General features: G+C 37.1%; 1 protein-coding gene across 1 annotated transcript in view; it reads right to left on the reverse strand.

The window, feature by feature from the left end:
• Nucleotides 1–400: 400 nt before the first annotated feature.
• LOC143254308 (uncharacterized) overlaps nt 401–14,952 on the reverse strand; it is a 405,605-nt gene continuing 391,053 nt past the window's right edge. Inside the window, exon 8 of the mRNA XM_076509284.1 lies at nt 401–652. Within this exon, the coding sequence (XP_076365399.1) occupies nt 652 (1 nt within the window). The 3' untranslated portion in view covers nt 401–651. The remainder of the gene's footprint in view (nt 653–14,952) is intronic.

A 14,952-nucleotide genomic window follows, 5' to 3' on the forward strand; every position in this document is an offset into this window, starting at 1 on the left:
ACATAGACCTATATGATTTTATCAGAGATGGCACCAAGAAGCTGCAAGCATTCTCCAGACGCATTCTGCAATGTATGTGGCCAATTTATCAAGACAAGAGCGAAAAAGTACTCTGTGACAGCATCTGCTAAAATGTGTGAAGCCTACAAGGCATATTTCAGCATGCTTGTCGGGGATCAATACAAACCCTGGGCGCCTCATTTTACCTGCGAGCACAGCATAAAAACTCCAGAAGGTAAGACGGACAGTTTTTGCTTGCGTGAATAGTAAGATTTTATATTATACAAATTTTAGACCTTTTAAAATGTAAATATCTTTCATTTTTTATTTTCAATACTATAGAAAACATATCACATATAAAATATTTTGCATGAACCTCATACACATCAGTTGTGGATGAAATAAATTTTTCTTCATAATAACAATTTTATTTTGCTCTTTTGCAGGATGGTACAGAGGGGAAAAGAGAGCCATGAAGTTCGCTATTCCAAAAATTTGGTGTGAACCCACTGACCACTCAAGCAACTGCTACTTCTGCATGGTGGACCCTTCCAATCGTTGGGCTGGCAACAATGCATCTGCTATCATGTATCCGGATCTTCCATCATCTATCGCTCCAGCGCTACTCTGCCCTGAGTTCTCTGTACCCACTCTGCCAGGGAGAAAGCAGCCATCTCGAAAAATTACACACTTCTAAACATTTTTGTATAACTTTAATATAAATACATGTAAATCTTGATTCATGTGTTATTTTATTCGGATCTTATGTAAATAAAAATGTGCAAATTTGCCCGTTTTTACATAGAAAATAAATTTCATTATTCAGGTCACAAAAGCAAAGTTTGAAGGGAATAAAGGCCATTTTCTGTACTTTTGCAACACAAGCAATTAAGAAATAACACATACTATCCAGGAACAAAATTTGTGTTACATAGTGTTATATGAGAAATGAGAGCGTTATTCAAACTAATTATTCTTCTGACGTGAGCTATTAATAACTATTTTCTAGTCCACTTACGTTTAACAATGGAAAGAATACTGAAGCAAAAATGATAGTTTTACCGTCTCGAAATTTCGTTTCTCAAATGTGAGGACTAACATTGCTTAAAATAACTGCATCACTTTCTGGTTTTTTTAAAAATAACTAAGCCTACAAAAAAAAAACAGAGATTTATCGGACAATAAGACGGATAAATATGTGAATAATTACTATAACAGTTACGGAGGTTTTTTCAAGTCTACACTTTCTTTGCACTTATCGTTTTCACTCTACGTGTCTTTTTTTAAATGAACAAATGTAGATTTTACGAAGTAAATTCCTATTTGGATGACAATACACCAAGTATACTTATGAGGTTTCTTAAGATATCTGAAATAGAAATTGGTAGACGTATGGATAGAAGAACAACAAAAATTTTAAAAAAATGCTTAAAAAGGCTTTGTTTCTTTGTTTATTACTAAACACAAAGCTATACAATATGTTAACTGTGCTTTGTCCACCACGGTCGTCAAAGCCTGGTTTGTAGCGTTTTAAACCCATAAACGTACCGCTGAGCGACCGGAGATACACACACATTTTTTAAAAAAATCAATCCACAAGAGAGCGAAGGAAGCCAGAAAATGTATTCTAAAGCAATAATTAAAATACAGTACACAACAACATTTCGACCTTTAGAGGTCACTTTCAGGTTAACAAACGTTTGTTAGGCCTTTAGAATACATTTTTTACTTCAAGAGGGTTTCTCGTCATCATGGAGAAGGAAGCCAGATCAACTGAAAATTACTTCAAGATGTAACACTAGTAATACATCATCTAAGAACAGTTGTTCTGTAGAACATATACACTCGTCACGTTCACAACTTACTTACGGTATATGTTTTTGCCATAAGTATCATTTACAGCGGTTACTTAGGAAATCCTATTGTTACTTATATATCAGTATGGCAGCCATTTTTAAAACGGGTTTCTATCTAAAAGAAACTTAACGGAATAAAGTTTGATATGTCACGATGGCAAGAAACTAAAAATAACGTAGGAAAACGTTGATAAAGTACTGAAAGACATCTAAAATATCACCGGACAAGAAACTTCAACACCAAAATCATGGGAGGAAGAAATGAAAGAGGAAATAGGATGATTGAATTTGCCATAGGAAAAACATGTGTACAATTATTATGATAAACCTATCCAAGAAAGCAATGAACAGATGCCAGACATGGGATTATCCCAATGCCAAAACTAACAACCTAATATTATTTGATAGATTCTTTAGGCAGAGTATTCATGATGAGTGAACTGAAGTAGGTATCACATGCCTGTTGCAGGAGAACGTTTCGATGAAAAAAATAAACGTTGTCCTCTACACTTTTTTTTTTTTATATAGAAGGTTGTTGATGCCCATTGTGGTGTACTCATCACGAAGTTGATGTTGGAAGTAGCCACAATCAAAAATCAACATATTTAAGAAAAACTAGCCAGAATTGAGACAAAACGAAGAATTAACTACCACTGATAAACAAACAACTGCTTGAAGTGAATAAGCCTCGTACAAAGATCTGAAACACTTATGAGCAAACAAACGTAAACAGATATGAAGCACTTTGGAACAAACAAATGGTTTGGTTCGTTTTGAATTTATCTCAAAGATACTTGAGGGCTATCTGCGCTAGCCATCCCTAATTTAGCAGTGTAAGACTAAAGGGAAGGCAGCTAGTCATCACCACCCACCGCCAACTCTTGGGCTACTCTTACCAACGAATAGTGGGATTGACCGTAACATTATAACGCCCCTACGGTTGAAAGCTAGGCTTCCGCTAGTCATTAGCCACATCGCCATTGGCGAAAAGAAACAGCCTGTGGCTAAAAAATCTAGTGTAAGTTTTGCCACAGTGGCGAAAGATAATTTTTTGATCTTGGATGGTTTTTCTTTATTTATTCTGCTCACGTTTCGGTCTTAACAGCTTTCGTGGTTTTTATCGCCATGCACGCCATTAATGATGAAAAATGACCTGAGGCGCCCCCAGTGAGTTGAAGAAACAAGAAACGTATTTAAAAACTACCACTGACTGTAATCTATATTTTATTTATATATGTATTTTTATGATTTCATTGATATGACAACTAATTTAAAAAATTACTCAGCTGTGCTAATGATTTCTTTTATTTTCATTTCTTATGCTACATGTTTGATTCAGCCCGCGGTACACAAACAGTAATCAGAGAAAGCCTAACTTTCGTCAAACCAACATATGGTCTGTATCAAAGTGGAAATCCCAAGTTTCGTTTGACAATTGTTTGAATTGAGATCATGACAATTCTTAGATCAGATAAAAAGACGTCTGAACAGTTAGATATAAAGTTTTTTTTTCAAAAGAAGGTCGAAGCAACAACATCAACTGATGGTGGGAAATCCACTTACAAAAGAAAAGACAGCTCTGAAGGAAATGAAGCTTGCAACAGTGATCAGACTGTCGGTGTGAAAAAAAATATATACCCGCGATTTTCACAGAGTTGTTAAAGAAACTTGGTTTTCACAGTTTCCTTGGCTGGAACATGTGTCCCAACAAAATACATTTCATTGCAAATTATGCACGGACAACAAGAAGACAAATATTTATGCTACCACTGGGAAAACTGCTACTAAGCCTAAAAAAAGACGACTTGGTGAAGCATGCACGGTCAGAAGATCATCGCAGTGCAGTAGCATCACAAGTTTTGAAGAAGGACATGTCAACTGCTGCTGTGAATGTGTATGTGGGGTGTAAAGGTGGCATTCAGGCACAGATGACCACATTACTTGTACAAGCAAAGGAAGCCATCCCAACTGTGACGTTTCAATCCCTCCTTTCACTACAAGTATTCCATGTAAGAATATTCTTCATTCTAGTATTAATAAGATACTTTGTTTTCTACAGTATTTTCTTAAAACAAAAGGCAATTTGACGATTTTCTAAAAGTGAAACATTTTGAAAAAATCCACCAAAAATTAAGTAGCCAGCCAACTCTTCCAAATATCTTTGTTTATTACTTTAATTGGTGGTCTTATTTCAAAACACAAGTTCTTGTATACTTTTTAACAGAAGTGACCTCTCTAAAGAAATTACAGACTCAGTCACAAAGTGGAACAGAGAGCTTCATATACACCCACAGCCAGTCTCTGAATGATATGTACAGTGTTCTAAATCATATGGTTCAGAATGAAATGCAGGCAGACTTGAAGCAGGTGAAGCAACTGATGCAGGAAACACCTCTATACTGATAATTTATATCAGGTATCTTTCATCATTAGGTGTAGTTACAAGTCGATTCCTTGCTGTGCGTGAGTTGACCAACACTGGGGCTGATTCTATCTACAACACAATGCGCTCAGTCATGGCAGATTGATGATTGTTTGATGTTGATTTGGTTGGACTTGCAATTGATGGTGCAAATGTCACGGTGGGAATAAAAACAGATGTTGCAACAAAATGTAAGGAGGAATGCCCCTGGATAATAAAAAGTCATTGTTTGGCACACAGATTACAGTTGGCAGCTGAAAAGGCAGCAAACCAGGTGCCATATCTGGTGAAGTACATTTCAGTTTTGAACCAGTTTGCAAAAAGCCTGAAACATTCTCCCAAGCTGTGTCGGGTTCTGGAAGAAAGCAAAGCATTGCATGGAGAGAAAAACAACAAAATCAAACAAGTCTTCACATGATGGCTCACTTTTAATCAGTCCGTCCAAGCACTAGTCAACTGTATTGCATCTGTGATAAACTGCCTGTAGGTCGTAGCAATAGAATGTGGTACTCCAGACCGAGCCTTGCTGCATGGCTTAGTCCAGCAAATATCATGTTATAGCTTTGTTATGATGAAACATTTTTTTGGCTGACGCTGTTGGCATTCTTGAACTTTTGTCAAGATCTCTACAGAGAGCTGACTTATCTTATGATCAGGCTAAAGCAATTATTGATGGATCAATTCTGTCAATTCAGTTGTTGGTACACATCCCTGGTCCTTACACTCAAATTGCACTGAAGGAACTCCCACAAGTTCCTGATGCCAGTGGTTACACTTCTTACAGAGACCATGACATCAAAGATATTGATAAACAACGTGAAAAGTACAGATCAACTGCTGAGTCATTTGTTGAAGAGGTGGTCACAAGACTACAAGTAGCATTCCCAGACACAAACATCATGTCATTTTTTCAATATTTAGCCCATGCCACAGCAGAGCAGTATCTCATGAAGATGATCTGAAGAAACTCATCCAGCACTTCTCTCCTTTCGTCAATAAGGCACTGACTGAATGGCTGCTACTAAGGGACATAATGGAACAGGATGCTCACAAAAAACAGAAACATGAAGAGCTTCTACAAGGAATACATCCACCAGACCCGTCAAACTTTTCCAAATCTGTCTCAGCTTGCAGCAATTGGATTAATAATTCCAGTTACACCTGTTGACTGTGAGCGGAAAATTAGCAGGTACAACAGCATCAAAACAGATGCCAGGAGCAGTCTGTCTGTGGCCAAGACAGAAATGTTACTGAACTTATCCATGGAGTCCAAACCTTTAGATCATTTTAACTTCGACTCTGCATTCAGATACTGGATCACTCACAAAGACAGACGTGGGTACCATTCCCTGTTGAAGAAATGTGCTTCAGAACCTCAGGTGTCAACTTCTACCACATCTTCTGTTGAGAATGAGTTGGCTAAAGAACTGCCATTTGATTTATCTACTTACTAGTCATGCTACCGTATTCTAGTTTTAAGTCATTTTTTGTTTCTGTGTTATTTTGAGAAATGCATCTCTTCATTTTCCTCTTTATCATGTTATTTCGTTTGTTTTTTTTTTTTGGTGGGGAAGATTGCTAGGGAATAAAAAATAGTACAAAACTTAATGTCTTGTAGATTTTCATATAATTACAACTATTTTTTACTGGATGGAATTGATGCATATTAAAAGCCTCGCACCACACAGTTTTTGGCGACCTAAAATTGGGGCTAAACAACTGTCACTGTGGCTAAAAGAAAATTACTTTGTTTAGCAACAGAGGCTAAGAGAGTTATTTTTCTAGTGGAAGCCCAGGAAAGGGCAACCATGTTTGGTGTGACAGAGATTCGAACCTGCAACCCTCAAATTACGAGTCGAGTGCCTTCACCACCTGGCCATGCCAGACCTTACAGACAAACGGAAACACATATGAAACATTTATGAGCAGACGAACGGAAACAAATATACAGGTAACAAGAAGGTGGAGCTTCCCAAATAAAATTAGGACAGTTAATTAAAAAAATGAACAAAAGAGAGAGAGAGAGCATAACAGAGAGGTCAGGAGTCTAAAGAAATGTGGTACAGAAATAGAGACATAACAAACAACATATGATAATTTTTTTAATAAGCGCAGAATTAAATAAAGAATTAGACGTCTTGATAAAAGAAAACACGGAAGAGAAATACAAGCCCACATAACACAGATGTATTATCAATTAGGAGTGGAAAATGCCATGAAGCAAATGAAGAAATAAACAAGCGTCTGGAAATGGTCAAATAACATTGGATATACTCAGAGTCAAGAAACCTTGCGAGGGTTAATCACAGTTTTCAATGAAGCTTTGAAAATAAAATATTTCACAAGAAGAAAGATAAAAGAAACATTAGTAATTACTAGTGATCTGCATCTCACCACAGTAGTCGATACGATATGTATTTAGATACAAAAGTTTTACCAACGGTTTGTTACAAAGTTCTACAGTCTTCCCTGTAATTTATCTACATTACTAACATTGCCTTGTTTAAATACTTCACAGCGTAAAATTGTTCTTTTTAATTCTCAGATTTGATAAACCAAAAAAAAAAGTTTAATATGTCAATCTGTTTTGTTATCGTTATATTACTTCGCTTGTAATGTTTTTAATTAAACAAATTAAGACAATATGTAGTACTAATTATTCGACTAGTAATCGGAGGGTCGAGGATTCGAATCCCAGTCACACCAAACGTGCTCGCTCTTTCAGCCGTGAGGGCGTTGTAATGTGACGACAAATCCCACAATTCGTTGGTAAAATAGTCCGAGAATTGTCGGTGGGTGGTGATGACTTACTGCCTGCCCTCTACTCTTACACTGTTAAATTAGAGACAGATAGCCCAGATAGCTCTCGTGTAGCTTTGCGCGAAATTAAAAAACAAACTAATTACTCATTTAACTACATAACAAATAATATATAATTATTCAAACCATAATTTCAATGACAGAAACACCAACATAGTAAATAACTCCACATCCACGATGTTACCAAAAAAAAACACGAACAGGAACTCAGAAAAACAATAAAAAAAACAAAGTTCCGGGTAAAGATGGCATACAAACCATCCTCCTTAAAAAGAAAAAACTCAAGAGGTTATATAAACACTTAACATCAATTTTCAACCAACCACTAATCTTTAGATATATCCCAGTTTCTTGGAAGCATGAAAAGTACCAATGTTCCATGAAGAAGAAAAGTCAGCCAATAAACAAAATTGCTACCGACCAATCGGCCTAACCAGTTGTGTAGACTCTCCACAATCTTGGAGATAACATCAAATACACCTAAGTACACAACGATTTCAGAAAATTCAGATGACCGATCACTTAGTCAGACTTCCTGAATCAATAGTAGAAAGCTTTAACCTGTTTACTGCAAAGTATTTCAGCTGCTACAATACAACTCTAATGCTTCTTCATTTTCTAACTTTTTCGTGACGCCATTTTGGATCGAAAGTGAAACAATTTGTAAGTAGGTCAAATGCATGCATGGTGCTGACATCTATCGTTGAAGTTAGGTATTATTGAAAATAAATTAACTCGTCCGTGACACTGTGTTACCGATCGGCTTGGACGAGTTATCTCATCTACTGCACTGAACAGATTAATAAAAAAGAATGCACTGTCGCATGCTTTCTTGATATTGAGAAAGTTTTCGACACTGTATGGCAGAACAGTCTCCGGTTCTGAATGGCAGAAATAAAACTACCGCTGGCTATGAAACTTTTTGGAAAACAGAAAATGCGGAATATATGTAAAGGGAACCTTCTCAGAGTTATTTACTTCAGAGGCAGGTGTCTCTCAGGGAGGGGTGGTTAGTCCTATCCTCTTCATAAATTGTATAGAATGAATAATTTGTCCAAATTTATACTTTGCTTATATGAAAATGATTTTTTTTTAATATTTTTGGTGGGGGTCAAAAATGACCCCCAGTGTGGGCAACGTAATTTTTTTGAGTGTGTGTACTAGGGTTAAGTACAAAGCTACACCTTGGGGTATCTTACTCTGCCCACCACGGGTATCGAAACCCGGTTTCTAGCATTGTAACTCTTCAGACATGCTGCTGCGCCACTGGAGGGCGCGAGTTTCATAAGAATGTCGTATAACAAAGTGGAAAAAATTGCACGATGAGAATCATTACGAAGAAAATGTAGATTACAAAAAACGAAACTCAATATTAGGGCAAGTAATAAATAATATAACATAAAATACAAATAAATATATCTCTATTGTTGTTTTTTATTTCGCGCAAGGTTACATGAGGACTATCTGCATTAGCTGTCCCTAATTTAGCAGCGTAAGACTAGAGGGAAGGCATCATACTGGTCAATAGCAGTGCATATCACAGAAAATCCGCGAAAGCTTTACTGCGTAAAAATTAATTTTGACAGAAGATATGTGTTTTACTGATAGTAAAGCCATATATTTGTAGTGTCCACCAAGGGAAATTAAAAACCTTATTTTTACATTGTAAGCCCAGACACTTACTGGTCAGTTCTTTGATACGTCTTTCATTACAATATCGTTAATTCATAACGTCTGATAACATATCAGGAAAAAATTCCACCTAAGACAGTGGTTCTTAACCTGGATTCAATCGAACCCCAGGAGTTCGGTGAGTCAGTCTCAGGTGTTCGGCAGAGTTTCGTTCCTTTCACCCCACTCGTATGATTCGCTAATGTCATGCTCCACTTGGCCATCATTGGATGCGGCTGATCACGTCACATCAATCGGCCTTAATATCTGTACTGCAGGGAACTTCGTGCGCTTAGCAGTCGACTTGTGACTGTAGTAATCGTGCGGCATTTGTGATTTTTTCCTAATCTTTCAATCCCTTCATACTAACTATGTCGAGCAAAAACAGAAAGTGGTCGGACGAATACGTACAATATGGATTCACGTGTATAACGGAACATGATGGGAGTCAGCGTCCTCAATGCATAATTTGCAATGCCAAGTTGAGCAATTCTAATCTAGCACCGGCAAAGCTAAGAGAACGCTCCCTAAAGCTGCATCGAGATGGGAAATACAAGAACACAACACGCTTGCTGAATTCAAGGTAAAGAGAGCCAGGTTCGATGAAAAGGCTACTTTGCCTGTTCTCGGCTTTGCACCCATAGACAAACCGATCCTCATAGCATCGTACGAAGTTGCGTACTTGATCGCAAAGCAGGGCAAACCACACACCATTGGTGAAGCACTCGTAAAACCAGCTGCATTGAAGATGGCGAATATCATGCTGGGAAAAGCTGCTGAAAATAAGTTATCCCAAATTCCTCTTTCAAATGACACCATAAGCAGCAGAATAAATGACATGAGCGATGACATCTTGGCTCAAGTAGTTGCAGATCTGGTTTCAAGCCCAGCAAAATTCAGTCTTCAACTCAACAAGACCACCGACGTTTCCAATCTAAGCCAGCTTGTTGTATTCGTGCGCTATGTGAAGAACAACGAGATAAAAGATTTTTTATTTTGTAAACCTCTTACAACAATAACTAAGGCAGCCGACGTAAAGAAACTTGTGGATGACTTCTTCAGAGACAACGATCTTTCGTGGGATATGGTTTCTGCAGTTTGTTCGGACGGAGCTCCAGTCAAGCTGGGACGAAACTCGGGTTTTGGTGCACTGGTGAAAGCCGATGCACCACACATCATTATAACGCACTGTGTTCTTCACAGGCGTGCGTTGGCAACAAAAACCTTGCCTTCAAAACTAGCAGAAGTATTAAAAATTGTAGTGGAATGTGTGAACTTTGTGCGAAATAGTGCCCTGAAGCATCGCATCTTCAAAGAGCTGTGTAATGAAATGGGCTCTGAATTCGAGGTACTTCTGTACCATTCTAACGTTCGGTGGTTATCCCGGGGAAAAGTGCTGAATCGTGTTTTTGCCATGCGTGTGGAATTAGCCCTGTTTTGAAAAAGCACCAACATTGTCATGCAGATTGCTTCGAAAAATCTGAGTTCATTCTCATTTTAGCGTACATGGCCGATATCTTCAATGCTCTCAATCATCTCAATCAACAGATGCAGGGCGGTGGAGTTAACATCATCGAAGCGGAAGAAAACCTGAAGGCTTTTAAAAAAAGCTACCGTTATGGAAAAGACGAACAGAGAATGATAACTTCGCAAACTTTCCCCTGCTGGACGACTGTGTAAGAAAGATCGAAGATGCGTCTGAAATCGGAGACATTTCTGTACCCGGGGAACTGAAGCAAGCATGTGCCATGCACTTAGATGAGTTCGCAAAGTCTCTCGACGGATACTTCCCCACCAGAGAGTCATATCCAGCATGGGTGAGAGATACGTTCACGTTTGGTGTTGCAACAGCAGATGTCAATGATCAATACGTCGACGAACTTCAGCAGAGCCAGGTTCAACAGCAACTTTTCAGAACAACGCTCTCAACGTTTTGGTGTCACCAAATCGTAGCATACCCTCTTATTGCTGAGAAAGCCCTTGAGATATTCATACCGTTTGTTACAACGTATCTTAGCGAGCAATCCTTTTCGAAAATGGTAGACATAAAAACGAAGACTTTGTTGCGAAAATGATATGAGAGTGGCACTTGCCAAGGTGAAGCCGCGCATTTCTGAACTTGTTTCTGAAAGGCAACAGCAAAAGTCACATTGATTCGCAGTAAATATTCATTAATATATGCTTTTGTGTGAAATTCATGTTTTGTTGGTTTTGTTCTTTGAACACAGCGATATTGTATGCAAGTGATGCATGGTTCATTTTGTTCACTAATAAAATATCTACTTATGTTTTGAATTTGAAAAAATCATATTTTATTTTTCCAATTACGAAGAGTTCAGTGAATGCAAGTACGAAACTTCCGGGGTTCAGTACCTCCAATAAGATTAAGAACCACTGACCTAAAACTAATATGTGACCACGTGACTTTTTGACGTCAGCGCAAGACCAATAAAAAGTTGAAGTGTGTGTTAGATTTATACGGTTATTGTGTATTAGTATTATGGTTTTAAAATTTTAGTTTTACAAATGTATTTTCAAAAGTTTATTTAATGCAAAATAAAAATAAAACAAATTTATTCAGAATGTGTATATAAAATTTAAATTACAAGTTGTTTTTAAGTGTCTTATAACTACTCTTCCTGAGATCTATCCCAGTAATGAACAAATATCTTTTATTCCAAAACAACTTTTCATAGTTTGTTACTGAACATTCACACGGCCAGAATCATGTAATTCAAAATTTTAAAATTAAATATTAAACGGAGCTATACTTTAATTATGAAAGTAAGCAATTATACAATTGTTTTATAAAGTTTAAAATTTATATACATTAAAATATGTTGCTGGCATCACTTTAAAAACAAGTCATAAACCCAACCATTGTATGCCCTCTAGCGGTCGATTTGATTCAAGTTCATTCTTGCGAAACTGTGGAAACTCGTAAAACTTTTATATTAAACTTTACAACGTGTGGGATACTGATGTCATCTAGTGGATTTAATATTTGGTCGTTCCCCTGTCTCCATTCCACGTTGTGGACTCACTGGGTTATCATACCTAATGAAAAATCCGTAAATAGCGTGTATATTTATATCAACTGATTTATGAGTTTACATAATTTATTTTATTGTCAACTAATGCTTTTACACGGTTTCTATCCTTGTAAATTCATAAGTTTATGCTGTTTGTGAAGAGGTTTCAGTGAGGCTATCTGCAGTGGTTTATCTTCTCACACATCACACGGGTGTTTTTAAACCACTGTATTTTGCATATTAAGTATAAGCTTGTACACAAAGTATTTGTTATCTGTGTATTTTAATCTCGTATTTGTGATTTATTCTACGAAGCGCTTTATAGTTACACCCTCTAATAAAACAAACAACTGATACAGGAGTTTATTACACAGACGAACATACTGGTTACTTTGTGATATATGATTCACGGCGCGTTCCGGGAAATGCCTCGTGCAGTTCATCCCACCCACGTGGGCCAACGTGCGATACCTCCTTCCGTGTTTCTTGTTGCAAGCTGCTCTTCATTACGTGTTTAACTTTATTTTAAACAACGAAGTAGCTACCCGGTATTTATATAGTGAGACGCAAAAATAAAGAAAATAGTTTTTTCGGTTTTATTCCGACGTGGTAGAAGGAATACTATAATTAACATTGTAACTAAACTGTAGACCGTTATATAGTTGGTAATTATACTCCAAATTACAAGGCATTATCACGCAATTTATCTTTAATCCGTTAAACCTACCAATCCCTTTAAGGACGGCGTTCATAAATATACGCTTCCTCGAAGTTTTTAGATATATGGTCTGATTGTGTGTAGTCCTTTTACGAAATCTCCATAACTAACCCTCATTTAGTCTTAAGAAATGAAACTCGATACGCTCGAAATGTAAGTCCTATTATGACCAGAAGATGGAGCAGTGGTATCAGATAAATGAATCGAAAATGTTTTCTTGCCGTCTTTTAACAACAAACCACTCCCTGGGCTACAGTCACTTATCTTTATTTCTTAAGCGCTAATTAATATTATCATCTGGTCACATACTTAAACGAATAAAAGGAATAAAACGAATACAATGCCCACGGATCTACGATAATCTAATCCACGTATCTAATGCAAATTGAAAAAAAAATATCTGCGCGAGAATATATCGAACCACACCCCCTTGAACGAGCCGCATATAAAGTCAAAAGATGTGGTCTAACTCAAAAGCAGAGATGACGTTAGTGACGGGGTATTTCCCCTAGCGGTCTTCAAGAGACTCTAATAAAATTTAATTAATTATGTTTTAAATATAAGCACTTATGTCACTTTTATCCACGAATATTAGTGTCTTTCATGACACTTTTATTCAAAACCATAGACATATCTCATTTATTCCTCATAATAGCACACCACATATACATTTTTGTTCCACTCGTATGTATCTACATCTTTCGTGAAACATCAGTTTAGGCTCCGAGAACTGCAAAGTGTATAAAGTAAGATCTCAGGTAAGAAGATTATAATTTATTTTCCAATTTACATCGAACAACGTGGCTCGTTTCCAGTTTTATTAACTCTCCACCCCTCAACATGTTTCCATTAGTTCTGTTTGTTTGGATGAACTGAATTCATAGTGACCTTATTTGTATTTCGCTTATTTTTATTAATAAGAATCAACTGACTCAGGAAATTACAAAACTGGTTTCTATACACTCGCAAACAGTTTAAAACTTTTATCTTACCCTCCTGTTTTTATCTTTTACAGTGAACAACAATCTTTAGAACTAGCTTTATAATTTTACGATAAACCTGAAGTTCCTTTTTTGAAGAGACGCTTTCACTGCAAAGTGAAAATTTCGTGTTTCTGGACATAAAAATGTTCGTTATAGCACCAGCGCCACCTACAACGACATCTTAAGAAAGTAGACGGAGAATTTACTGCTCTTACGGTACCTACAAACCAGTACCCTCTCCTCTTCCGTACACTTTAGTTGATACTATACAACAACAGCTAGAAAATAAAAACTCTCTGATTACATGTTTCCTAACTCTCCGGTTATGCTAAGTCTGCCTCTATGATAAACGCAAACTAACGTGGCAAGGGTTTAGTTTAGAGAGAGAGAAATCGTAAGAATTCTCTCTCCAACTGGGGTGTTCAGGAACGTTGTGGTTCCTCTTCGTCCCCTGTCGTGAAAGGTTATTAGGTTTATTTTTATTTATTTATTTATTAAATAATTTTTGACTCTTTTTTTTTTTTGGGTGAAGGAGGTCATTCTTAATGTTATCCTAGACCGAGGCAAAGGCAGCACCGGAGAGAAAGGCCAGGTCCCGTCCCGAAAGGCAGAAGTCAAAGTAAATATGAACATGAAATCAAGCGACCCGACTCAGGGTCTGGCAAAAAAGTTGCCTGTGCTGGGATCTAAAAATCCAATGCCTAAGTTTTTGCTGTGGGGGGAAACGGGAGTGCCCCGAGAAAACCCACTTTCACAGGACAGGCGCCGAAAGTTTTGCCTGTCCTGTGCCCGATATCATCATCTCTATGATAACAAGAGGAATGGATCATATTAAACACAAAGTTTTAGAACTTTAAATCTTGTTAAGCTGTTTTATTTTATTAAACATCACTTCTAGAGGGTTGAGAAACTCTTACCGATGTGATATTCTTTGTTCGTCAATTAGGTACTGTCCGCGTTTGTTTATTTTCATTCACTAATAAAATTCCCTTTATGAGTGTTTCTAGTTTTGAATTTGTATTTATGATAAAGCCACTTACGCTATCTACCACCGTCCCTCATTTTGACCACAGGTGACTGATCAATAATTACCAATGTAGAGGGATGGAACCAGCGTCGCCACATCATAAACCCACAGCTCTACGACAGGCCAATCCGTGTCCAAAATTCTTTTCAAAGCATGTTAATAAATCCTATAAATTGTTATAAAAGCGAAACTGATACCTAAAGTGTAAAAGGTATTCAAGCATTAAACAATATTCCTAATTCAGAAGTTTAACACCTGAATTATGAGATATATATGTTAACACTGACGAAACAGAACAAAAAATCTGAACAAGCCCACCTTAAACCTCATGTACGTCCTACTTATTAACCAACGAAACCAATCACATGGTTACACATCAAAAACGACATTGTCCAAAAAACTTGAAGAGCTTTTGTAGGTGTG

Source organism: Tachypleus tridentatus, chromosome 6, assembly GCF_004210375.1.
Source record: "Tachypleus tridentatus isolate NWPU-2018 chromosome 6, ASM421037v1, whole genome shotgun sequence".
Classification (NCBI taxonomy): domain Eukaryota; kingdom Metazoa; phylum Arthropoda; class Merostomata; order Xiphosura; family Limulidae; genus Tachypleus; species Tachypleus tridentatus.